Here is a 27581-nt window from a genome sequence, read left to right on the forward strand (position 1 = left end):
TTCATACTGGGAAAAATGGTTTAACTACATAATGCCTCATAGACCTGATTTTATTCTCACAAATCAATGAATATGTTGTAAAAAAAAATCATTCCCTACTTGTACATAGTTCTTTCCTTTTGCTTGTTTTTTCTTTCCACTCTTTTCTATGTGTATACCTCAGATAAATACTTTGTGGAGATTTGTGATATATATGATTATATGATAGATATGTACAACGTCTGAAATACATCTTGTGGAAATGTTTGTTTGATGATGAACTTCAATAAAAAGATAAATTACAAAAAACATCCAATGTGAGGCATTTCCATGGGCAAAAATGCCTTGTCAATGAATTGAATATTTGACTTTATTTCTAATATCCTTCATATACATGAGTAAAAATCTTTACATTTCCATCTGTATGTGCAATTTATAGTAATTTGTAATAAATGTATGTATAACAATACAGCATAGAAATACAATTGTATCAGCATGAATTAATCAGTCTGTTGGGCTGGTGGAAGAAGCTGTCCCAGAACCTGTTGTTCCTGACTTTAATGCTGCGGTACTGTTTCCCGGATGGTAGCAGCTGGAACAGAGAGGTCAGGGGAGAATAGCCAGACTGGCTTAAGCTGACAGGAAGGCAACAGTAGCTAATAATGACATGATACAAGTGACGTGCAGAAGAGCATCTCTGAAGGCACAACACATCAAACCTTGAAGTGGATGGGCTGTAGCAGCAGAAGACCATGATCGTATACTCAGTGGCCACTTTATTAGGTACAGGAGCTACCTAATAATGCGGCCACTGGGTGTATATTCAAATGAAGTGCAAGAAATTCAATACACGTAATTCAGTTAAATTGTGATAACTTTATTAAGAATTTATATTTATTAAAGTGTTAAGTACATCTAGTATACTGTTCATTACTTCCAATATGCAATATTAAACTTATAAATTCAAAAATCAGTGGTAATAAATTCCACTTTGATTTCATGTTAATTCGTGCAAGTTAGTCTTCACCAAGGTACACGTTCACCTCTCCAGTCTATAAACGATCCATTGTCTTTGTCTGACAGATTCGAAAACACCCTGAGTAATCCTTGTATACTTTCTTCTTTGGTTAGTGGTGCCTGGTGAAAGCAAACAAAATAAAAGATTAGATAGAAATAAAGTACAAAGACCAAGATCCCCAGACATGAAGGTATTTTGTCCGGCAAGGGCAGCTCTGAATCAATATCCAAACTAGTTACCGGACCTTGGGGAAAAATCTGCATTGGAATGAACTTGCAGACCCCTCGTATCAGTGGCCTCAGTGAGGCAGCCTGGACAGCAGGAGACAATATGACAACAAACGTGATGTGTGCCAAAGGCAAAAGCCTAATTAAAGTGATGAACTGCAATGAACTACTTTGAATATGGCAACATAACTCACTGATGGTGAAAAAGGGTATCGGATAAATAAAAGGGAGTAATAATTAAGTTCAAAATTTAGTTCTGGTAAGTTAACTTGAGCAGCTAAAAGATAATTTTTACAGATAAATGTACATTTATCAAATTGGCTGATCAGCAAACATCACCATGGGTAACAGCAGTAGCTTGAATCTTTCAAAAAGCCACACCTGCAGGAATCAAGATAGCTGTAGGTGCAAAACTACCCTGATACAACAAAAGCAGCCTGAGATTTGTTTAAACATTGGCAACATTCGAGTTTAAACAAAAAAAGTATTTGCAGCACATTATTATAAAAAGTGCCATAAATTTACAAAAGAAAACAACTCTTAACTACTACTTACTCCACGAGTAAATCTTTTGTGGCTTTGGGAATGGCAAGTTGGATGAAATGTTAGGACCAGGTTTACCATCACCGGAATATGTCGTCAAACATAACAGCTATACGGAGAGACGGGACAAACTCGGAATGTCTTCTCTGGAATGCTCAGGACTGATGGGTGGAAGACCCGACAGAAGTATATGAAATTAAGAGAGGAATAAATAGTATAGATGGTCTGAGTTTCTTTACCCCAGGGCAGAAATACCGAATACTGTACTAAAAGGGGTAACTCTGCAGTAAGAGGGGGCAAGTCTGAAGATGTGCAAAGCAGATCCATCAAACAGCATAGAATCGGATTTAAGAGGTTGTACACGTACAAGATGGTGGCACAGTACCATCATGATTAGCTCAATGATTTTCAGTACCACAGACCCGACCCAGATTCAATTCCCACTGTTGCCTGTAAAGAGATTTGCGTTGTCCCCGTAACCTCATGAGTTTCCTCCCACAGTCCAGGGACGTACCGGTTGGCAAGTTAATTGCTCACTGTAAATTGTCTGATGATTAGGCTGGCATAGAAAAGGGCTGGAAGGACCTATTCTGCGCTGTATCTCTATAACTCCACCGAAGATGCCATCTCATTGGCTCTTCAGTCAGCCCTGGAACATCGGTCCAGCAAAGATGCACACATCCGGACGCTCTTTATCGACTACAGCTCAGCATTCAATACCATCATCCCCTCAAAACTAAACAATTTGCTCCTGGCCCTCGGCCTCAATATCTTGATTTCCTCATTTTGCAGACGCCAGTCGGTTCGGATTGGCAACAACATCTCCACGATCTCCATCAGGACAGGTGCACTGCAAGGCTGTGTGTTTAGTTCTCTGCTCTGCTCTACCGTTAGAAGCATGTAGCTAAGCACAGCTCCAAAGCCATATTCAAGTTTGCTGGTGAAACCACAGTTGTCGGCTGAGTCAAAGGTGCTGATGAATCAGCATACAGGAGAGAAATTGAAAATCTGACTGACTGGTACCACAGCACCTTAGCAGTTTGCAAAGATTCAGCATGACATCTAAACCTCTGATCAACTTCTACAGACGTGTAGTGGAGAGTATATTGACTGGCTGCATCACACTGAAACCACCAATGCCCTTGTACCGAAACTCCTACAAAAAGTAGTGGATACGGCCCAGTCCATCACGAGTAAATCCCTTTTCCCATATTGGACTGGGCTTGGCTGGAACGACTACTTTTTGTAGCCTTCTCCACTCACAGGCATTGGTGCTCCCATACCAGTCTGGAATGCGACCAGTCAGCGTTCTCTCCACTGTGCATCTATAAAGGATTGTCAAAGTTGTAGACGACAGGCCGAAGAGCTGCTGCCGTGACCTTCTTCGTCACAAACAGGAGAAAACCTGCAGATGCTGGAAATCCGAGCAACACACAAAAAATGCCGCAGGAACTCCGCAGGCCAGGCAGCATCTACGGAAAAAAGTGCAGTCGACGTTTTGGGCCCGAAACCCTTGTGTTCCCCTCTCCCCTACCCCCACCACCTTTTAACTCTGCTCTTCAGCTTTTCTTCCTCCAGTCTTGCCGAAACGTCCCGGCCCGAAACATCGACTGTACTTTTCTCCCCCCCGTAGATGCTGCCTGGCCTGCTGAGTTCCTCCGGCGTTTTGCATGTGCCTTCTTTGTAATGACACTTACACTCAGGTCCTCTGAAATGATAAAGTGAAGGAATTGGACTCCAATGATCTGAAAAAGTTAAATGTAGAGTTGGGGGATGGAAGGAGCAAGTGGGTAGAAAATCATGGAAGAAGAAATAGTCAATACTAGTCAAGTAGGATCTCTGATAAAATCACCTGTTCAAACGAACCAAATGTACTAAAGAGAGAACTTCTATCTATCTGTTCAAATGTCACTGGGTGCATCAGCAGACAGACATTTTGGCAGTGACCATCTCAAACAGTTCCAGATCCTCCGTTGCTAAACGTCCTTCTGCAAAACAAGTGTCACGACATATGCCAATGGTATTAAACCCAATTCTGATTCTGAATTTGTTTATCTTTAAATGCCGTTTAATAAACTCAGTTACTCACACCCTTAATTTGGTCAAGGGATCATTTGGCACATTATGGCCTGCTTGGACCTCGAAAAAATTCATTATTCAGTTCTTAATTCGGATCTAAAGTTCCATAAGGTCTGGGGACCTTTTATCGAGTACTTTCATAACCTTCCTCCTGACTAGGGTTTTTTTTTTCTTCTTCTTTTCAGTCCCTTGCTTTCAGCTCCCTTTTTTTTTTTCTGGTAGTAGGCATTATTATCCTCTGTTGCTAAGTGTATTCACAGTCTGGGAGTTTGACTGTCCGGACTTATACTCTTTATACTGTGTGGTGGTTGGTCTGGAGTTGTTGTTGTTTTTTTCTTGTGTTGTGGGGCTTGGGGAGGACACTAAGCTCACTTGTCTTTAATTTAGGTGCTTTTTTGTTAAATTCTCTTCCTTTGTAGCATATTGTTATTGTATGCTTAATCTTGCACTGTATTAATGTTCCTCATTGGGATTTGGGGTTTTTTAATTTTGTAAAATGTTTTGAAAAACTAATTTAAATTATTTTTTTTAAAAAGGTATCATTTGGCACAAGATTCCGAATCAGAATGCCAACCTTTGGGCAAATGCTTTCATGATAAATTGTTTTGCATGCAGAATAAAGACTGACATGCAAAATCAAAGTCACCCATATCCCACAGGAAATGTAATGGCGGGAATGGTGAGAAAGAGTTTGGCACATCAAAGAATTTAGGCCCAATATTTTTCAGACTGGAAGTACATATTCCAAAAAATTAATAGTATTTAGATGAAATTCTATCTTTATTACATTTACTCCTTGTGATGTGGCAAACTCAGTTCTTTCCAGCTTAAAGGATCCACTGGTTCCCAAATAAATCTGTGGAAAGTACTTTATTTACATTATGACAACTGACTTAACAGATAACTTCAAAATATAATGTGACCACTGTATTATCAATTTACGAAATTTTTTCGAAAGATCTTTGTTTTTTACAACACTTTTTAACCTTGGTTTTTCCAGAACATTCTGCAGTTAAATATTTATTAACTATTGTAATGCTGGAATCATAACAGCTAATCAAACTGTAAATTCCCACAAACAGCACTGTAATAATCAGTTTCAATGGCGTTACTTGAGGGGCATAAGGAATAAGTTACCTACTCTTCAAAGTAGTGCCTTTGAATCTTTAGATCCTTTTAATAGAGCAGATGAAACACTTCACCCAGAAAGCAACAGTACTGCATTGGAACAACAACACACACAAAATGCTGGTGGAACACAGCAGGCCAGGCAGCATCTATAGGGAGAAGCGCTGTCGACGTTTCGGGCCGAGACCCTTCGTCGGTACTGCATTGGAATTGCAACAAGAGTGTGTGATCAAGTGAAACACAAGAGGCTGCAAACACAGGAACCTGGCGTAACTACCAATCTGGTGGAAGACAAAACACGAGAAAAACTGCAGACGCTGGAAATCCAAGTAACTCACACAAAATGCTGGAGGAACCCAGCGGGTCAGGCAGCATCTATAGAAATAAATGAACAGTCGACGTTTCGGGCCAAGACACTTCTTCAGGTCTGAAAAGAGGCCAGAATAAAAAGGTGGCGGGAGGGGGAAGGAGGCTAGCTAGTTTATACACTAAATAACGTTCAGGCGCGAGAGTCCTTGCATATTTGGATTATAAACCCTGCAGAATTCCCCCACAGATTGATATCTTGCATAGAGAAGCCTCTGGACAGTTTCCCAACTGGATGATGGGCTACCTGCTGGAGAAATCCTTTCACGTTAACAGTTTATTGATACATGCTACTAAAGAGACCAACTATCAAATTTGTTCTCATCTCTTGCTGACTCCCCCAGACAAGTTTCCCTATATATAATGACTGAAACATATAAGGTTATTGATTGAAACATATAAGATTATTAAGGGATTGGACACGCTAGAGGCAGGAAACATATTCCTGATGTTGGGGGAGTCCAGAACCAGAGGCCACAGTTTAAGAATAAGGGGTAGGCCATTTAGAACAGAGTTGAGGAAAAACTTTTTCACCCAGAGAGTTGTGGATCTATGGAATGCTCTGTCTCAGAAGGCAGTGGAGGCCAATTCTCTGGATGCTTTCAAGAAAGAGTTAGATAGAGTTCCTAAAGATAGTGGAGTCAAATGATACGTGGAGAGGGCAGGAACGGGGATTGTGGATGATCAACCATGATCACATTGAATGGTGGTGCTGGCTCAAAGGGCCGAATGGCCTACTCCTGCACCTATTGTCTATATATTGCATCTGCTTTACCCACGTTCTTCTCACTGAGTTTGTAACTGCCCTCTGAATGTTAGTTTATTATTGATCCTTACTGGCTATTACTCTCCAATCGTGACCTCTGCTTGCAACTTGCAATCTCCCCCAATTCCCGATGATCATTTCATTCGTATGAACTGTATACAAGACAAGCTTTTGCTCTATCTGGGCACACGTGACAATAATAAACAAATTATCGATACCAAAAAAATCTGATTTCACTACATTGCCAATGCCGCTGAAGATTACGCTCAGCTGCCACTTTATTAGGTACACCAGTACACCTGCTCATTAATGTATATATTTGATCAGCCAATCGCAAGGCAGCAACTCAGTGTTTAAAAGCATGCAGACATGGTCAAGAGGTTCACTTGTTTCTTTTCCCAGACCAAACATCAGAATGCGGAAGAAATGTGCTCTAAGTGAGTTTGACTGTGGAGTGATTATTGGTGCCAGATGGGGTGGTTTGAGTATCTCAGAAGCTGCAGACCTCCTGGGATTTGCACACACAGTCTCTCAACTATACAGAGAATACTGAGAAAAACAAAAAACATCCAATGTGGAAGCAGAGGCGAGAGTCCGGTGATGTCATCATCGAGAATGGCAGCTTAAGTCACAAGCTCCTCCGGAAAAGCACGTATTAAGCCCCAATAACCCATCAAATATAATATTTTTCGAAAAATACTTGAACTGAAAAGGGGGGCAAGAATGGGGAGAAGAAATGGAAATAAAAAAAGCGACACTGCGGAGCCTGCGTCCGAGAGGAGTGCAGCGAGCGTCTCTACGACCCGACTGCATGCTAGCGAGGCGGCTGCTGGGCCTCGTTCATGCAAAGTGGCGAACAGCTTCGAAATCCTGAAAGAAATAATGGAGGTCCAGAAAGATATAAAGCAGCAGCTCCGTGATATTAAGGCAGAGCTCGCCAGCGTTAATCAAAAAATAGCGGTGGCAGAGACTCGCATTGAGAAGGTGGAAGATCGCGTTCAAAACGTGGAGTGGATACTGAGCAAGACAATAAAAATAATACATCACCAAGAAGGTAAACTGCTTGACCTGGAGGGAAGATCACGGCGGGGGAAATATCAGAATCTACAACGTTCCCGAAGGAGCGGAGGGCTCATCCATGACGGAATTTGTCGAAAAGTTACTGCGGGACGCGCTGGATCTTCCATCGGTTATGGAGCTGGAAGTTGAGAGAGACCACCGCACGTTCGTTCCGAAACCTACCCAGGATAGAAAGCCACGCTCAATAATAATAAAATTCCTGCAGTACAGCACCAAGGCGCAGATTCTACAAAGGGCCAGGGGTAAGAAGAGAGTGTTTTATGACGATAAATTAATATATCTCGACTAAGATTACCCCCCCCCATGGTTCTGCAGAAGCGTAAAGAATATTCTGAAGTAAAGCGAGTACTAAAGCAAAACAAGATTAGATTTCAAACTCCGTACCCTGCTATACCGAATGTTTTATGACAATGGGATGTGGTTGTACCAGACGGTGGAAGAGGCGACTACAGACATGAAGACAAGAGGGTTGCCCGTTAGTGTCACCAAAACGAGGGAAAGCCTGACTGAGGAACTGTCCCGCTCCGCTTGGGAAATAGTGTGAGAAACGAGAAGGCAGGAGACGGGAGGAGGCCGAGAGAAATATATCAGGAAGAGACCGGGAGTTTCCCAAAGACAGTCCTCACCCCCTTCAGAAGAGCCATAAGGTTTGGCTAACTTTAAAAATGTTGAGAAGCTAAATGGAAGCAAAAGTACACGGTGATATACCTATCTCGAGAAATATTTATTATAATGTGGATTTTATATTACTTAGTTGTTATTCTTTATTCTCTCACTTACTCCTTTTTCCCCACCAAAATGACAATATATATGTGTATGTAATGTGTGTGTGTGTGTGTGTGTATGTATGTGTGTGTGTGTATATATATATATACATATATATATAAATATATGTATATGTGTGTGTATGTATATATATAGGAGGAGTACACAGGGAAATCTTTTCTGTGTAATGGATTTGTTCACTGACTTTTATGAATACTGCATTGGGGGCCCTCAACTCACAAGTAGGAGGGGTTATCCCCCACAGCTAGACATTTCCTGTAACTCAACGCAGGGTCATCTACTAGAGACCTCAGCCTTGGAATCACACGTTCATTGCCATTTTTGATGTTATTTGCACTTCTTGGTTCTTAATTGTTCAGGGAGTAGATCGATCAAGTTTTATTCTAATTTCAATGGTGCATTGACAGATAAATACAGATGGATAAGGACAAGGTAAAATTCATTTCTTCTAAGGTCAATGGGCTATTAAATCCAATCAAACGTAAGAGAATTTTATCTAATTTGGAACAATTTGATTCATACTGGGAAAAATGGTTTAACTACATAATGCCTCATAGACCTGATTTTATTCTCACAAATCAATGAATATGTTGTAAAAAAAAATCACTCCCTACTTGTACATAGTTCTTTCCTTTTGCTTGTTTTTTCTTTCCACTCTTTTCTATGTGTATACCTCAGATAAATACTTTGTGGAGATTTGTGATATATATGATTATATGATAGATATGTACAACGTCTGAAATACATCTTGTGGAAATGTTTGTTTGATGATGAACTTCAATAAAAAGATAAATTACAAAAAACATCCAATGTGAGGCATTTCCATGGGCAAAAATGCCTTGTCAATGAATTGAATATTTGACTTTATTTCTAATATCCTTCATATACATGAGTAAAAATCTTTACATTTCCATCTGTATGTGCAATTTATAGTAATTTGTAATAAATGTATGTATAACAATACAGCATAGAAATACAATTGTATCAGCATGAATTAATCAGTCTGTTGGGCTGGTGGAAGAAGCTGTCCCAGAACCTGTTGTTCCTGACTTTAATGCTGCGGTACCGTTTCCCGGATGGTAGCAGCTGGAACAGAGAGGTCAGGGGAGAATAGCCAGACTGGCTTAAGCTGACAGGAAGGCAACAGTAGCTAATAATGACATGATACAAGTGACGTGCAGAAGAGCATCTCTGAAGGCACAACACATCAAACCTTGAAGTGGATGGGCTGTAGCAGCAGAAGACCATGATCGTATACTCAGTGGCCACTTTATTAGGTACAGGAGCTACCTAATAATGCGGCCACTGGGTGTATATTCAAATGAAGTGCAAGAAATTCAATACACGTAATTCAGTTAAATTGTGATAACTTTATTAAGAATTTATATTTATTAAAGTGTTAAGTACATCTAGTATACTGTTCATTACTTCCAATATGCAATATTAAACTTATAAATTCAAAAATCAGTGGTAATAAATTCCACTTTGATTTCATGTTAATTCGTGCAAGTTAGTCTTCACCAAGGTACACGTTCACCTCTCCAGTCTATAAACGATCCATTGTCTTTGTCTGACAGATTCGAAAACACCCTGAGTAATCCTTGTATACTTTCTTCTTTGGTTAGTGGTGCCTGGTGAAAGCAAACAAAATAAAAGATTAGATAGAAATAAAGTACAAAGACCAAGATCCCCAGACATGAAGGTATTTTGTCCGGCAAGGGCAGCTCTGAATCAATATCCAAACTAGTTACCGGACCTTGGGGAAAAATCTGCATTGGAATGAACTTGCAGACCCCTCGTATCAGTGGCCTCAGTGAGGCAGCCTGGACAGCAGGAGACAATATGACAACAAACGTGATGTGTGCCAAAGGCAAAAGCCTAATTAAAGTGATGAACTGCAATGAACTACTTTGAATATGGCAACATAACTCACTGATGGTGAAATGGGGGGGGGGGGGTTACGCTGCATAATCCAAAAACAAAAAGTTCATTTTCTGATGTAACAACTTTCATTAAAACTCAAGCTTGGCAAATATTAAAATAATTACAGAGGAAATTGAGGTAAATAGTATAAGCAAACAATAAAATGGGTGGATATTAATCAAGATTAATAACAAATTAACTACTGAGATAGAATTGAAATCTCTTATTTAAAAAACTTAGTCATATTGATGGCTGATGCAATTCTAGACTATTCACTATGTCTTTTTTCTTACCTTTTCAGTACCCATGTCTGTTTTGACCCAGCCGGGGTGCACTGAAGCACAAAGGATTCCGTGGGGTGTCAGCTCATTAGTTAAGCACTTGGTGACCATATTCAGTCCAGCCTGTTTAAAAGACCAATATAGCTAAGTGACTGCATTATTATCTGGCAAAAATTGCAGTTCGCAAGTTTTCTTTAAGGCATCAGATGACCAACTCATACAAGTGTCAATCCCACCTCCTCACTGTTCTTTCCCAGAATACTAACTCTTCTTCAGACTCTCATTTGCCCTTCCGATTAAAAACCGCAATGGTTTCAGCCCAAACTCCTTGTCACAACCATTAGGTATTGTGACTTTTCACTTTTAAAATGGGTTTTAAAAGACATTCCAGGCAAGGGTTTATATAGTTTTATGCATTCTTGAAAAATGTGAATGTCACTCTAATTTATCTACTGTGATAATCCCGGTGATTTGTGGTGTACACATCCTGAAGCTTTATTGCGCTTTCCATAATGGAATAGCCAGTTGGTGGTGTTGTGGCATCCACACCCGACTTGGAGGCGAGTGGTCCTGGGTTCGAATCCGGCTGGCTCCCTGCACGCTTTCCATCCGTGCTGGGTTGGGTGTCGAGCTGGCAACTCGGCCTCAAGAAAGCAGACAAAAGTGCTATAGGTTTCCAGCCTATGTGCCACAAGGTGTGGAAAGGAATGAAAAAAGGTCATAACGGAATGGCCAATCTTCTCATAGCATTTGAGCTCCGGCCACTTGTAGACATTCATCATCTTTCATGCACTTTATGTTCTTATTCAGAAATCTCAGCATTATTTGTGTTTTTGCAGTCTTTTCTATCCACACACAGTTCCAATTAATCACGCATTGTTCAGCTTTAGTCTGAATGCATTGAGTCACATTTTATTAATGACTAGACCATTCTGCATTGTGCCATTCTTGTTGCAATTTGTCTATAGCCAGTTGTGTCATTAAGGCACTTTAGCAGAATGGTTCTAGACAAAAGTACTAACTTTTCATTGCAGCTTAGACCAAGGGGTGAAACCTCTTCCAAGGATTGGCACCCAGCTGACATTATGAAAATCTCTACAAATGGTAATTTCACACAAGATGCTGTGGGATGCCAGGGCAGAAAATTAGAAATAGATCATGCTGATTTTTAAAAAAAACAGCGGTGTTCTTCTGAGGGGTGAGCTAAAGAATGAAATTGAGGAAGTTAAAAGATTTACTCTGCATCTACTATGCACTAGCCTAACCACTTTACGATGGCCAATGAACCTACCAACAGGTAGGTCTTTGGAATATGCAAGGAAGCCACATGGTCACAGGGAGAATGTACAAAATGTCTTGCAAACAGCGACGGGAACTGAACCTGGGTCACTGGTACCGTAAAGCATTGTGCTAGCCACCACGATACCACTGCCGCCCCAATATTTTATCTGCGATAGGGTTCACTGATGTCATGGCAGGAAGTAACTAATGCTAACTATGGCTTCATTTTGGTAAGTACAACCAGCCCACACGTCCACCGCCTCCAAATGGCAAAGTAAAAGTTCTGTAAAGAACCTGGAGGATAAACAAACATCAACAAACACGAGTTATCGAATGCAGTTGGATTTGTTTAATCATTGTTCCCCTTTGTGCATGCAGTTAAGGACAAGGACCTTGCTGATCCTGTAGGCACATGCTTTCCAAAACTCCATGCTGAAAGTCTCCATGGAGCCCATGATAGAGGACATGTTGATAACCGCTGCTTTCTTACTGCTGAAGCCAGGTTCATCACTCAGCTGAGCTGCTTTCATTAAAGCCGGCAGAAAAGCCTGTAACATAAGGAAGAGGTACTGAGAAAAGCAGCACAAACGAGCATTATAAACAGGAATAACACTTGGCACGTTCTTCTTTTTGGGAAAATGAGACAATGTCATTGAAATTAACAAAATTGATTAAAACAAGCAAAATAAACAACCTGAACATCTATTATAGCTTATTGAGCACTTCATTGCCTTTCTAAAGATTTTTAAAATAATCTTTGAAGTACAAATATATGGAGAGGAATGTCAAATGATAATGACAACTAAGATAACAGATGACACTGGGCAACAAAAATTTTGCTTGCTGAATACTTTTGGGTGTATCTTATGGATTTTGGGCTGATGATCATGCAACCTCCATGGAATTTCCTTATCGTGAACCATTATTTTGAAATCACCTCTATTTTTTATTTGAACTCATAATTCAAGTCAATTAAAACATTGTCCACAATGTAAGCTGAAAAGATTTCCATCTTGTCCAGGCACCCCTGGGCATGTTTAGGCAGGACAAGCTTTAGAAAGGCTATAAATTTCCTCAAAAGATTTCAATGTTTGAGACGAATTTCTCAGAATATCTGATGCCAAGATTAAGAAAGGCATTTTTGATGGTCCACAAATCAAACAGATCATCAATGACAGGCACTTGAAGAACTTCTAGTGGGACTGGAGAAAATTGCATGGAAGGTATTCAAGGATGTTGTTGAAATTTTTCTTGGCAAATGCAGAACACCAAACTACCTGTAGCTGGTTGACAACATGCTTCAAGCATACAAAACCATGAAGTGCAACATGTCACGGAAGATTAATTTTCTGCATTCCCATTTAGATTTTTCCCTGCAAATCTTAGCGCTATCAGAGACAAGCGTGGTGGAGGTTTTCACCAGGACACTGCTGTCATGGAGAAACGGCATCAGGGCAACTGGAATCCATCAATACCGGCTGATTTTTGGACAAGGTTGAGAAACCTCTCACACTGAGTACGCGATAATCATCAGCAAAACGTTTTTAGCTTAGTTGAACTATTGCAAGGCATCAGCAACCGTTATGCAATGAAACACATTAATTCATTCAGAGTTAATTTCTTTCTCCAAATTCCCAGGTGATAAAAGTGATCTGAAATTATATTTTAGCTTCAAGCAGTCTATCATAAAATAAACTCTGAGGAAGCAGCACTTATGAAAAAAATTGTTGTCCAAATACGCCAGTCTTAAACTCTTCTCATTAGCGACTATAACTTGTCAAACAGAATTTTCAAAATCTGCTGATATCTTTGCATCAGCTGCTGCCTACTTGGTAATAATCTCAACTCAAGTCAGGAGGTTGCAGATTCAAGTCCAGCTTCCGAGGACTGAGCACAAAAGCCGTCAGCAGGCATACCACAGCAGTTCTGAACACTGTTGCACTAGCAGTGATACTAAAGATTAACTTTGTTTGTCACATGTATATCAAAACACACAGTGAACTGTGTTGCTTGCTTCAGGAAGGTGCTGAGGGCAGCATACATAGCATGCCCACAATTTAGTAACCCTAACCTGTACATCTTTGGAATTTTACTGACTTTTAGATGGGATTTAAACACAGAGCTGTTCAACTGTCTGTTCTCTTAGGTGGATATAAGAACCAATAATTTAACCATTACTTTCTCTCTTTCTACACTGCCAGAAATAAATCACGTGATCATTTGTTACATCTTGCTGTCCATGAACTGGCTAGTGACTACTTTTCCAAAGTTATCCATTAACTGCTTCAGGTGACCTGAAAAGATTTTAGTAGTTTCAAGTCCTATTTTAAAGTCAATATTATTATTTTCCTTCTCTCAGTTGCCCAATGAATGATGTTTTCTGCTCCTTCATAATGATCTACTTAGTCATGTTCACAAGTTGACAACTTGATGAGAGACAGTTAACAAACTGGCCAAACAAGTCATCGATTAAGTGTAGGCCAGCGGTCACAACCTGGAGTCCATGGACCCCTTAGTTAATGTGGTGAACTACATATACCTGTCTGGACATGCCCCTGCTGACTGCTCCTGTGGCTCCTCCCACTGACTGTGGCTCCTCCCACAGACCCCGGTATAAAGGCGATTGAGGCCTGAGCCCGGCCCTCAGTCTCCAGGATGTAGTATGGTGGTCAACTACTGCTTGTTCTTTCTTCCAGTCAATAAAAGCCGATATCTCGCCTCACGTCTCAGAGAGTTATTGATGGTGCATCAATTAATGATAAAACTCCACTGCATTAAAAAAAAGTTGGGAACCCCTGTTGTAGACCTATCAATGCAGCATTTAAGCAAGATTTCTTGGAAGAAAAGCAATCTCAAAAACTAGGGTACAAAGTACAGCGTTTGTACACAGCATCTCTTGCATCCATTCTGAAAGATAGTACGAGGAGGATTTAGTCCCCACCCTCTTCTCTGTACCCTCTGCCCAGCCAAGGAAATTGAACAGAACCAATGGTACAATGAATACCTCAAAACCAAACCTAAATTGCAAGTTACCTTGGTAACCATCATTGGGCCAATGACATTGATCGTGTGAGACTTCGTCATCATTTCTGGGGTAATGTCATTCAGACCTCCGTCAATATTGATCCCAGCATTGTTTATTAACAGATTCAGGCCATCGTTTTTCAATACCTTTTGTATCTCTTCAGCACTCGTTTGAATGCTGTCAAAGTCATCCAGATCTTTAAAAATATACATAAAGAAATTAAATCTGGGTTATTCATTTGTACTGCCTTTTTCTAACTTAAAAGCTGCTCGTGTCATATTACAGCACAGAGATGTACATTATATCTAACACTGATGATATTTAACAAATAGATTGTAAAACGCAGTGCAGTGTATCTAAAGTTGGAGTACAAACGTTAAGCACATTCTTTAACTCTTAAACTACCTTTTTTTTCTCAATCAATTTTCTGGATTGCTGGATGGTTACAGCCACAGGTACCTTAGCCACTTGTACGCCTGCATAAAGTCTACACCCCTCATTCTCAGAGCTCTGATATGCTAATAGAGTATCATTTATAAATGTACAAATACCAAAACATGATTGACAATATACTTCAGTATTTTATGATGTTAGTTAAAACACTGATAAATAAAAGGAAGAAATAAATCAGTTCAAAATTTAGTTCTGGTAAGTTAACTTGAGCAGCTAAAAGATAATTTTTGCAGATATATGTACATTTATCAAATTGGCTGATCAGCAAACATCACCATGTTTGGTAACTGCAGTAGCTTGAATCTTTCAAAAAGCCACACCTGCAGGAATCAAGATAGCTGTAGGTGCAAAACTACCCTGATACAACAAAAGCAGCCTGAGATTTGTTTAAACATTGGTAACATTCGAGTTTAAACAAAAAAAGTATTTGCAGCACATTATTATAAAAAGTGCCATAAATTTACAAAAGAAAACAACTCTTAACTATACTTACAACACGAGTAAATCTTTTGTGGCTTTGGGAATGGCAAGTTGGATGAAATGTTAGGACCAGGTTTACCATCACCGGAATATGTCGTCAAACATAACAGCTATACGGAGAGACGGGACAAACTCGGATTGTCTTCTCTGGAATGCTCAGGACTGATGGGTGGAAGACCCGACAGAAGTATATGAAATTAAGAGGGGAATAAATAGTATAGATGGTCAGAGTCTCTTTACCCCAGGGCAGAAATACCGAATACTGTACTAAAAGGGGTAACTCTGCAGTAAGAGGGGGCAAGTCTGAAGATGTGCGAAGCAGATCCATCAAACAGCATAGAATCGGATATAAGAGGTTGTACACGTACAAGATGGTGGCACAGTACCATCATGATTAGCTCAATGACTTACAGTACCACCGACCCGACCCAGATTCAATTCCCACTGTTGCCTGTAAAGTTTTGTGTTGTCCCCGTAACCTCATGAGTTTCCTCCAGACGCTTTGGTTTCCTCCCACAATCCCACAGGTGCACTGCAAGGCCGTGTGTTTAGTCCTCTGCTCTGCTCTACCGTTAGAAGCATGTAGCTAAGCACAGCTCCAAAGCCATATTCAAGTTTGCTGGTGAAACCACAGTTGTCGGCTGAGTCAAAGGTGCTGATGAACACGGTAACACGGTAGGTAGTAACGGTGTCAAAGTAGTTGGGGAGAGGGCAAGAGAATGGGGTTAATAATCAGCTGTGATGGAATGGTGGAGCAGATTTGATGGACCAAATAGCCTAATTCTGCTCCTTCATCTTATGAAAAGGAATTTGATGTACAAACCGCGATTTCCAATTTTACAAATTTAGCTGATCGAGATACAGAAACAAATATGTCTATTTATCAAATGTGAAAGGAGATCATCTCATTTAAACAAGTTGCAATTATATAGTTTTTTGATATAATCAAATTAATTTAATAGGACGACGATTAATACAGAAATCAACTCAGAGCATGCAGGAAAATTCACAGTCTTAACAAAGGTCTCTATGGTATTAATAACCACTTACCCATATTAACTATTTTTATGTTTGAGAAACCTTTTGCCAAGTTCTTAAGATCCTACAGAGCACAGAGACATTAATTAAATACCATTCGGAAAAATAAACGGCAATATTATCCAACAGCATCTGATCAGTGAAAATCTCTACAGCCGGCTCTGTGGACATTTTTTTGTTGCATGAAAAATATGGCAAGAGTCCAGAGAGGCATTAACAATAAATCACTAGAGTACATTTTCAAATGTTTTGATGATTTTAGCAGAATAAGTACTATGAAAGAACAGCCAAATTGTGCATGTTGGACAAATAGAAGAAAATTGTACTAAATACATTATTTGTGGTTTCAAAAGCAGGAATACAAAACATCTGACTTCAGCCCATTCACAATGCACAATGTTCTAGTGACTTTATGACACTGGGATCCTTCTGGGCACGGGTAATATAAAACAGAAAAATTACTGATGAGAATTCAACAAGTGGCAGAGGAAAAAAGCTGCACAATGTTGACATATATCTTTATTTTTACATACATCAACAGAAAACCAAAGAGAATCTTTTCAAAGGTGGAAGAATATTTTAAATTAATGATTTACCCTACCTCATGCTCCAAAAGTGCAGCAAACGATAACCACAGAATCCAAAGAAGAGCGAGATTTAAAAAAAATGAAAACAAACGGACTCAATGGCCAGATAATGGTCATTTTACCTGATGCACAGAAACACGCGTAGGCCATTCAGCCCCTCGCCCCGTGCCTATTCGGCTTTTTCAATCGGACCACAACATATCCGTATAACCTGTCGATGTCCCTGTAAATATTGACCTCCTGCTCTTTGTCGCTCCAGTGATCCATTCTTACCAGGGCTGGGGGTTGAGAGTTGCAACGGGAGCTGGACTTTGTTTAAATAGAAACAAAGCACAGGCGCGGCTAAGGGAGAAATTATTTGACTCAGCCTCGTACCGAGTGGGTCGCCTCTGCAGAAAGATCCCACCCCATCATCAGGCTATTAACCGTTTGGTAAAAGCCCTCTTGACCATTGCCTCAAGCAATAAGCTGCCTTTCAGAGCTGAAGCCACTCACCGTCCCCCGGGCTTCCTCGGTGTCTCTGCAGGCGGCGAACAGGTAACGTGGCGGCCGCTCAGCCCGGCTCAGCTGGCGGATCAACTCCAGGCCCAGCCCGCGATTCACTCCCGTCACTAGCACCGCTCGCTGCATCCCTGCTGCCATCACTCCAGCCCCGGCTCTCCCATCACAATGTCTGGGTATCGACTGATATAAACTCTGGGCGGGCCCGCGACTTGAACGTTAACTCATGTAAAGGCTGGGTTAGGTGATGGCCCCATCCTGCTGAGAAACTCCCTTCTGCAACCCGAGCGGACTGTCCGCAAGTGAAAGCCGGTCCAATTTGACCCTCCTGCCCCCACCCCCCGTGCCACGGTCCCCTTCCCTCTGATGGAATATCCATCCAGTAAAAGCTTGAAATTCTCTAAATTCCTGCCCTTCAGTCCATTTATATCATGAAATTTGATCTTATTATATAATTTTTAACTTGTCTGAAATTGGCATCAAGTAATATTCTGAATGGCTAGGAATAATTTTCGGTGAAAAGTGTATATAGTTCCCACCATTAAAATTTTAAATATAATTGTATCTAGTGTAAATTATTTTTTGTAATAAATAAAATTAACATCTCATTTTTTAAGTTCGCGCCCTTATACTAGATGGCAGTTTCTTTAGTAGCTGCTATAGTCACAGCTCTGCCAATGTTTCTAAATTTTGTTCCTGAACGGTGTTTGTATGTAAATATCTATTGTCCTATTCCATTATTGCAGCCTGCAGACTTCTCCACTTCTCTGCTGATCACTCAACCTTTCACCACAGATGTGAGCAGTGCCACTGGAGTTCCATCACGAATTAAACACATTAAAAATGTCTCTGTTAAAGATCTCCATTTCAGAATAACTTTATAGACAATAGACAGTAGGTGCAGGAGTAGGCCATTCGACCCTTCTAGCCAGCACCACTATTCACTGTGATCATGGCTGATCATACACAATCAGTACCCCGTTCCTGCCCTCTCCCCATATCCCTTGACCCCGCTATCTATAAGAGCTCTATCTAACTCTCTCTTAAATGCATCCAGAGACTTGGCCTCCACTGCCTTCTGGGGCAGAGCATTCCACATATCCACCACTCCCTGGGTGAAAAAGTTTTTCTGCATCTCTGTTCTAAATGGCCTACCCCTTATTCTTAAACTGTGGCCTCTAGTTCTGGACTCACCCATCAGTGGGAACATGCTTCCTGCCTCCAGTGTGTCCAATCCCTTAATAATCTTATATGTTTCAATCAGATCCCCTCTCATCCTTCTAAATTCCAGTGTATACAAGCCCAGTCGCTCCAATCTTTCAACATATGACAGTCCCGCCATTCCGGGAATTAACCTTGTGAATCTACGTTGCACTCCCTCAATAGCAAGAATGTCCTTCCCCAAATTTGGAGACCAAAACTGCAGACAATACTCCAGGTGGGGTCTCACTAGGACCCTGTACAGCTGCAGAAGGACCTCTTTATTCCTATACTCAATTCCTGTTGTTATAAAAGCCAGCATGCCATTAGCTTTCTTCACTTCTTTATTGAGGCAACAGTTATATTTGATGATTATGATGCTGCGATATATCCTAGGATGCCCTGGGACACATCATCAGTGATGTAACCTGTCCTTTGGGTGCTTTGGGTCTTTCAACAGCCAGGGTAGATCAGGCCCTAGCTTGTGTCCCAGCAGCACCAGTCCACAGGTCAAACCTCTTGTTACACAGCCACCTGCTCGCCCAGCAGCCTCTGTGACAGTTCTACTGGCTCATTTCTTTGCCAAGAAGAGAGAGCAGTTTCTGCACATCAAGCTGCCAGCTAAACCTCTATGTACTCGCATCGTGCCCTCCACCCCGTCTCTGGCACTGTTCCACCAGCTCCTGGTATCTGGCTTTCTTACCTTCGAAGGCCTCCTCAACCAGGTCTTCCGCAGGAACTGTCAGTTCTACCAGGACCATCTACTTCAAGGTTTCTGACAGAATGACCACATCAGGCTTCACGATTAAAACCATAACTTGTGTACATCGAATGCACGCTTAATTAAAATTAATCTAACCAATGCCAACAACTAAACAGGAGGAAGTGGTATGAGATCTTGTCTTGGCGCTTCCTTTGAAATGGCCATTGGTTATCACAAGATGCTCCCAGTCATTTCTGCCAAGAGGACCTCATCGGAGTTAGCCTCCACTACTCCAACTGTGCCAATTAGTTGGGTCTTTTCTCACCTAGGCTCAATTATTTTACCCCTGGAATGCAGACCAGGATATAAACCATATAAACCAGGATATATAACCAGGAATGTTAAAGCATACAAGGAATGCAGTTTAATGTGCTTTTCCGAAACATGGCTGACAGCTAATATCCCGGATGTAAATGTAGAATTACCTGGTTTTACTACGGTAAGATTTGACAGAGATGCCAAAAAGTGTGGGAAGAAGAAAGGAGGGGGACTCGCTGTCTACATTAACGTAAGATGGTGTAACCCCGGGCATGTAAGTACAAAGATCTCCGTTTGTGAAAGAGATATTGAGCTGATCGCCGTGAGTATGAGGCCATATTATCTGCCGCGAGAATTCACAAGTGTCATTGTTGTGAATGTGTATGTCCCGCCGCGTGCCGACGCAACGGTAGCGTGTGACGTCATCAGCTCCGCTGTTGCTAGGCTTCAGACACAGCACCCTGAGGCACTGGTGTTAATTACAGGGGACTTCAACCATGTGACTTTGGACAAGACACTACCTGCTTTCTCCCAGTACGTGGATTGCTACACCAGGGGTAATAGGACTATTGACCTACTGTATGCAAACGTAGAGGATGCATACAGTGCATCCCCGCTGCCTGCACTGAGGAAAGCTGATCACAACCTGGTTTTGTTACAGCCCAGATATAAATCAATTGTGATGAGGCATCCCACTACTACACGCTCTTTTAGAAAGTGGACTCCTGAAGCTGAACAGGCCCTGAGAGACTGCTTCGGTACTACTAACTGGGATGAACTGCAAGGGGGGCTTTGTAGGGGCGTTGGGGAGGTCACTGAATGCACAACGGACTATATTAACTTTTGTGTGGATGTCGTTGTTCCTGTTAGAACTGTTCGCTGCTATCCCAATAATAAGCCCTGGATCACTAGTCACATCAAAGGCCTCCTAAATCAGAAGAAGAGGGCCTTTAAAGATGGTGATTGGTTGGAGCTTAAAAGAGTTCAGAAGGAACTCAGAGTACAGATAAGGGGGGCAAAGGAGCAGTATAGGAGGAAGCTAGAACAAAAGCTGCAGAAAAAAAGCATGAAGGAGGTGTGGGATGGGATGAAGATCATCACCGGATGCGGTGCAAAGCGGGGGGCAAACATAAGTGGAGATGTGGAGAAAGCGAACCAGCTGAAAAACTTCTTCAATAGGTTCGACAGCACAATCTCATCCTCACAGCAGAACTCCACGCCAGGCTTACTTCCCTCACAGGAAAATAGCCACTCACAGGAGACCTTGCCCACGCCCAGGATAACGGCTGCACAGGTGGAAGGTCAACTGAGGAAGATCTGTACCAGCAAGGCGGCTGGACCGGATGGAGTTTCCCCACGATTACTGAGGGCCTGTGCGACTGAGCTGGGAGAACCACTACAGCGCATCTTCAACATGAGCCTGGAGCAGAGAAGAGTACCCAGACAGTGGAAAACATCCTGTATTGTCCCGGTACTGAAGAAACCACAACCAAAGGAGTTGAATGACTTCAGACCTGTTGCCTTGACGTCGCACGTGATGAAGACCATGGAGCGGCTGATAATACAGAATCTGAGGCCACAAACCAGGCACGCCCGGGATCCTCTTCAGTTTGCGTATAAGGAGAAGGTGGGAGTGGAGGATGCTATCACGTATTTGCTGCACAAATCCCTCTCTCACCTGGATGGGGTCAGTGGTGCTGTGAGGATTACATTCCTGGACTTCTCTAGTGCCTTTAACACCATCCAGCCCAAGATCTTAAAGCACAAACTAACGGAGATGGGAGTAGACTCTCACATGGTGGATTGGATAGTGGACTACTTGACAGATAGACCTCAGTATGTGCGGTTGGGAGACTGTAGGTCTGACACGGTGGTCAGCAGCACAGGAGCGCCGCAGGGGACCGTGCTCTCTCCGGTCCTGTTCACCCTGTACACATCAGACTTCCAATATAACTCGGAGTCCTGCCATGTGCAGAAGTTCGCTGACGACACGGCCATAGTGGGGTGTGTCAGGAATGGACAGGAGGAAGAGTATAGGAAACTGATACAGGACTTTGTGATATGGTGCAACTCAAACTACCTGCGTCTCAATATCACCAAGACCAAGGAGATGGTGGTGGACTTTAGGAGATCTAGGCCTCATATGGAGCCAGTGATCATTAATGGAGAATGTGTGGAGCAGGTTAAGACCTACAAGTATCTGGGAGTACAGTTAGACGAGAAACTAGACTGGACTGCCAACACAGATGCCTTGTGCAGGAAGGCACAGAGTCGACTGTACTTCCTTAGAAGGTTGGCGTCATTCAATGTTTGTAGTGAGATGCTGAAGATGTTCTATAGGTCAGTTGTGGAGAGCGCCCTCTTCTTTGTGGTGGCGTGTTGGGGAGGCAGCATTAAGAAGAGGGACGCCTCACGTCTTAATAAGCTGGTAAGGAAGGCGGGCTCTGTCGTGGGCAAAGTACTGGAGAGTATAACATCGGTAGCAGAGCGAAGGGCGCTGAGTAGGCTACGGTCAATTATGGAAAACCCTGAACATCCTCTACATAGCACCATCCAGAGACAGAGAAGCAGTTTCAGCGACAGGTTGCTATCGATGCAATGCTCCTCAGACAGGATGAAGAGATCAATACTCCCCAATGCCATTCGGCTTTACAATTCAACCGCCAGGAGTAAGATATGTTAAAGTGCCGGGGTTAGGACTCAATGTATTTAAGTAAACTACTTAAGAACTTTTTAAAAGCTATTATTAATGCTTTTTGAGAGGGTGATTTTAGATGCATATCATATTTTTACTGAGCTAATTATTGTATGTAATTAGTTTTGCTACAACAAGTGTATGGGACATTGGAAAAAATGTTGAATTTCCCCATGGGGATGAATAAAGTATCTATCTATCTATCTATCTATTTATTCCAAGGTGGAGTAGAAGTTCACATTAGTCTAACCCATGGCTTCCAAAAATGGGCTGCATGAACTAACGAATGCCCATTTACGTGTTGGTTCTAGTGAGCTGCCAATCCTTGAGGTATTCAGCCATCCGACTGGGGGGGGGGGGGGGGTTACTGAGGTGCCAGACTATTTCATTCTTAATGGCAGACCTGCTCAATGAATATATAATTCTTTCTCACTTTAGAAAGATGTAGTAACATTCTCCTTTCCTTTGATACGGCCGAGTTCCCGAGCGATGATAGCAGGGCAACACTCAGTTCTGTTACGGCAGGTACCTTGGACACCTGCCAATGACTGGAAATGATACCAGAAAAGGTGCTGGTGTGGCGACCCACTCCCTAGCGCACTCGAACCGGCTCACAAATAGCCAGCACGCCGGCACAAAGGCCAGTCCCAAAAGGGCGCCAGGTCTGCTTCACCAACAAAGGGAAAAGCCCGCGGGGGACTGTGAGTACGTGCCCCCTACAGCATCTGCGCCCGGGGAGGGCGGGTCAGGGAGGCTTTAAAGCAAGGCTGTGAAGTTCGAATAAAATCTTTCTTTAACTGCAGTTTACCGACTCCGTGTCGTTATTTTAGCGCTGCGTGTAGCACACCGCTACAATTGGTGACCCCGATGGTCCAAACGATATTTGGACCGGAGATGAACGATGCCGCATCTATTCATGCGGTTTCGTTGAAACTGCCAAGCTTCTGGACGCTGCGACCTCACCTATGGTTCCAGCAAGCAGAAGCCCAATTCCACGTTTGGCAGATAACCTCGGATGCCACACGTTACTACTACGTGGTGAGCTCCCTCGACCAGGACACAGCCGCCCAGGTTGAGGAGTTCGTACAGTCTCCCCCAGCGGATGGCAAGTACACAGAATTGAAAGCCCTGCTCATAAGGACTTACGGACTCTCACGGCGCGAGCGGGCTGCCCGCTTACTGCACTTGGATGGCTTGGGAGACAGACCTCAATTGGCTTTAATGAATGAGATGTTGTCTCTGGCCGGCGGACACAAGCCCTGCCTCATGTTTGAGCAGGCATTCCTGGAGCAGCTGCCCGAGGACATACGCCTGCTGCTGTCCGACGCGGATTTCAGCGACCCCTGGAAGGTGGCAGCCTGGGCGGACGTGCTGTGGAACGCCAAGAAAGTGAGTGAGGCGTCCATCGCACAGATCACCAGGCCACGCTCCCAGCAGCAGACCAGACCAGGCCCGGCCACAGAGCCCGCTAAACCCAGAGGCAGGGGTGAGGAGACCAACGAACAATGGTGCTTCTACCACCAGCGGTGGGGCGCAGAAGCCCGCCGCTGTCGCCCGCCCTGCAAGTTCCTGGGAAACGCCAGGGCCAGCCGCCACTGATGGCTACGGCGGCTGGCCATCGGGATAGCCTCCTGTATGTCTGGGACAAGCAGTCGGGACGCCGCTTTTTGGTCGACACCGGTGCCGAGATCAGCGTCTTACCTCCGACGAGTTACGACACCCGCAGCAGGGCACCGGGTCCCCCCCGAGGGCCGTGAACGGCAGCACAGTAAGGACCTACGGCACCCGTACGGTGCAGCTACAGTTCGGCTCCAGCCGGTTCACGTGGGACTTCACACTGGCCGCCGTAGCCCAACCGCTCCTGGGAGCAGATTTTTTGCGGGCTCACAGCCTACTGGTCGACCTGCCAAGGAAGAGACTGGTCCACGCCAAGACCTTTCAAACGTTCTCCCTGGATGAAGCCTAGTTGCCGGCCCCACACCTAGACTCCATCACGCCGTCCGACAACGACTTCACCAGGGTCCTGGCGGATTTCCCATCGGTTCTGGCACCGCAGTTCACGGCAGCCATGCCCTGACACGGCGTACAGCACCACATCCTGACCCAGGGACCACCCCTCCACGCCCATGCTCGAAGGCTTCCCCCGGACAAGCTCCGACTGGCGAAGGAGGAGTTCAAGAGGATGGAGGAACTGGGGATCATCCGGCGGTCCGACAGCCCATGGGCCTCCCCCCTGCACATGGTGCCCAAAGCAACAGGGGGCTGGAGACCATGCGGCGACTACCGCAGGCTGAACGAGGCTACAACACCGGACCGCTACCCTGTGCCGCACATTCAGGACTTTGCAGCAAACCTGCACGGCGCACGGATCTTCTCCAAGGTAGACCTCGTCCGGGGATACCATCAAATCCCGATGCATCCGGACGACGTCCCCAAAAAGGCACTCATCACCCCGTTCGGCCTTTTCGAGTTCCTCCAAATGCCGTTCGCCCTGAAGAATGCCGCACAGACGTTCCAGCGGTTAATGGACGCGGTGGGACGCGACCTGGACTTCGCTTTCATCTATTTGGACGACATCCCCATAGCAAGCAGCAGTCGTCAGGAGCATCTGTCCCACCTCCGTCAACTCTACACCCGACTGAGTGAATACGGTCTAACAATCAACCCGGCCAAATGCCAGTTCGGGCTCGACACCATCGACTTCCTGGGCCACAGGATTACTAAAGACGGGCCAACCCCTCTGCCCGCTAAGGTAGACGCAGTCCGCCATTTCCCCTGACCCACCACAATCAAAGGCCTTCAGGAATTTGTGGGTATGGTAAATTTCTACCACCGTTTCCTCCCTTCAGCTGCCCGAATCATGCGCCCCCTGTTCACCCTGATGTCGGGTCTGGGCAAGGACGTTACCTGGGACGAGGAGTCCACCGCCACTTTCATTAAAACCAAAGCAGCCTTGGCAAACGCCACGATGCTAGTGCACCCCAGAATGGACGTCCCTACCGCCCTCACAGTGAACGCATCTAACACGGCAGTCAGTGGGGTGCTGGAACAACTCATCGCGGGCCGCTGGCAACCCCTGGCGTTTTTCAGCAAACACCTGCGACCACCCGAGCTCAAATACAGTGCTTTCGACCGGGAACTGTTGGCGCTATACCTGGCAATCTGGCATTTCAGGTACTTCTTAGAAGGTAGGCCCTTCACCGTGTTCACGGACCACAAACCGCTTACCTTTACATTCACAAAGGTGTCCGATCCCTGGTCGTCCCACCAGCAGCGCCATCTGTCCTACATCTCTGAATACACGACGGATGTCCGGCACGTCTCAGGTAAGGACAATGTCGTGGCGGACACGCTCTCTCGCCCCAACATTCATGCCGTTTCCCAAGGGGTAGACTTTGAGGCGCTGGCAGAGGCGCAGCAGGCAGACGAGGAGATCCCTAGTTACAGAACCGCAGTCTCCGGTTTGCAGCTCCAGGATCTCCCCGTAGGCCCAGGTGAGAGGACCCTACTCTGTGACGTCGCCACTGGCCAGCCCCGTCCCGTTGTTCCGGCACCTTGGTGGCGACGTGTTTTCGACTCCATTCATAACTTAGCGCACCCCTCCATCCGGACAACTGTCCGGATGGTCTCCAGCAGGTTCATTTGGCACAGACTCTGCAAGCAGGTCAGTGAATGGGCCAGAACGTGCATGCACTGCCAGATGGCCAAGGTGCAACGGCACACCAAAGCTCTGCCGCAGCAGTTCCACCCCACCCGCCGGCGTTTCGACCACATTCATGTGGATATTGTCGGCCCCCTGCCAGTGTCGCGTGGAGCGCGACACCTCCTGACTATCGTGGACTGGTTCACAAGATGGCCAGAAGCGATCCCGCTCACCGACACCACCTCCGAATCTTGCGCCCGGGCACTGATCACCACCTGGGTGTCCCGCTTTGGTGTACTGGCCCACATTACCTCCGACAGAGGCGCCCAGTTCACCTCCAGCCTGTGGTCAGCGATGGCCAGCCTGTTGGGGACTCAGCTGCACCACACAACTGCCTACCACCCACAGTTGAACGTTTCCACCGTCACCTAAAGTCGGCTCTCATGGCCCGCCTGCGAGGAGCTAACTGGGCGGACGAGCTTCCCTGGGTCCTACTCGGTATCCGCACGGCGCCAAAAGACGATCTGCACACCTCGTCGGCCGAGTTGGTGTACGGTGCACCTCTGGTCGTCCCAGGAGAGTTCATACCGGCCCCAAGGGGGCACGACGAAGAACCCGCAGCAGTCCTGGGCAGACTACGCGAGAGGCTCGGCAACCTGGCCCCCATACCCACTTCACAGCATGGGCAGAACCCGACCTGCGTACCCAAAGACCTGCAGAACTGTAAGTTTGTGTTTGTACGATGGGGCGGGCATCGGCCACCGCTGCAACGGCCCTATGAGCGGCCATTTACGGTGCTCAGGAACAACAGGTCCATGTTCGTGCTGGACGTTGGGGGGAGAGAGGAGGTTTTCACGGTGGACCGACTCAAACCGGCCCATGTGGACGTGGCGCAACTGGTCGAGTTCCCGGCACCGCGGCGCAGAGGCCGACCTCCCAAACAGGGCCCGGCCCAGACTGTGGACATTGGGGGGTGTACCGCCGGTTCGGGGGGGGGGGTATGTGGCGACCCACTTCCTAGCGCACTCGAACCGGCTCACAAATAGCCAGCGTGCAGGCACAAAGGCCAGGTCTGCTTCACCAACAAAGGGAAAAGCCCGCGGGGGTTTGTGAGTACGTGCCCCTACAGCATCCGTGCCCGGGGAGGGCGGGATCAGGGAGGCTTTAAAGCGAAGCCGCGAAGTTCGAATAAAATCTTCTTTAACTGCAGTTTACCGACTCCGTGTCGTTATTTCAGCGCTGCGTGTAGCACACCGCTGCACTGGTATATTAATGGCAGCCTCTGTATTACATAATTTTGCAATCTTTCTCAGCACTTAGATTAAGCTTTTTACAGCCACAGGAATTTACAGAGTTACCTGAGAAGGGCCTCACTGAACAAACGTAATTGGCCGAAATCAATCACTGTCCCCCCCGGACTCAGCCTGTGACTCGCTCCGGCTGCATCCCCACCGCCACAGTCGCCGCTCCGAATCCCTCCA

The 27581-nt window shown here is 44.6% G+C and overlaps 1 protein-coding gene and 1 long non-coding RNA gene across 4 annotated transcripts; both read right to left on the minus strand.

The window, feature by feature from the left end:
• Positions 1-839: 839 nt before the first annotated feature.
• On the minus strand, positions 840-7482 carry LOC140738365 (uncharacterized). Its single transcript, XR_012101364.1, has 2 exons — positions 7175-7482; positions 840-1116 (listed from the first exon to the last, which is right to left on the minus strand). It is a non-coding gene; the product is annotated as an uncharacterized lncRNA (long non-coding RNA).
• Positions 7483-9326: 1844 nt separating this feature from the next.
• Positions 9327-27577, minus strand: LOC140738364 (C-signal-like). 3 transcript variants are annotated; one of them, XM_073065585.1, is made up of 6 exons: positions 27459-27577; positions 16466-16517; positions 14491-14678; positions 11850-12005; positions 10189-10299; positions 9327-9603 (listed from the first exon to the last, which is right to left on the minus strand). In XM_073065585.1, exons 2-6 carry the CDS (start codon positions 16467-16469, stop codon positions 9490-9492), a joined length of 573 nt encoding a protein of 190 aa, XP_072921686.1. In that variant the 5' UTR covers positions 16470-16517; positions 27459-27577; the 3' UTR covers positions 9327-9489. The 3 variants fall into 3 exon arrangements, with proteins under 3 accessions (XP_072921686.1, XP_072921685.1, XP_072921687.1); XM_073065584.1 differs by lacking the exon at positions 27459-27577 and having other exon boundaries at positions 16466-16634; XM_073065586.1 differs by lacking the exons at positions 11850-12005; positions 27459-27577 and having other exon boundaries at positions 16466-16647.
• Between the last annotated feature and the right edge of the window lie 4 nt (positions 27578-27581).

Source organism: Hemitrygon akajei, chromosome 14 (assembly GCF_048418815.1).
Source record: "Hemitrygon akajei chromosome 14, sHemAka1.3, whole genome shotgun sequence".
Lineage (NCBI taxonomy): Eukaryota > Metazoa > Chordata > Chondrichthyes > Myliobatiformes > Dasyatidae > Hemitrygon > Hemitrygon akajei.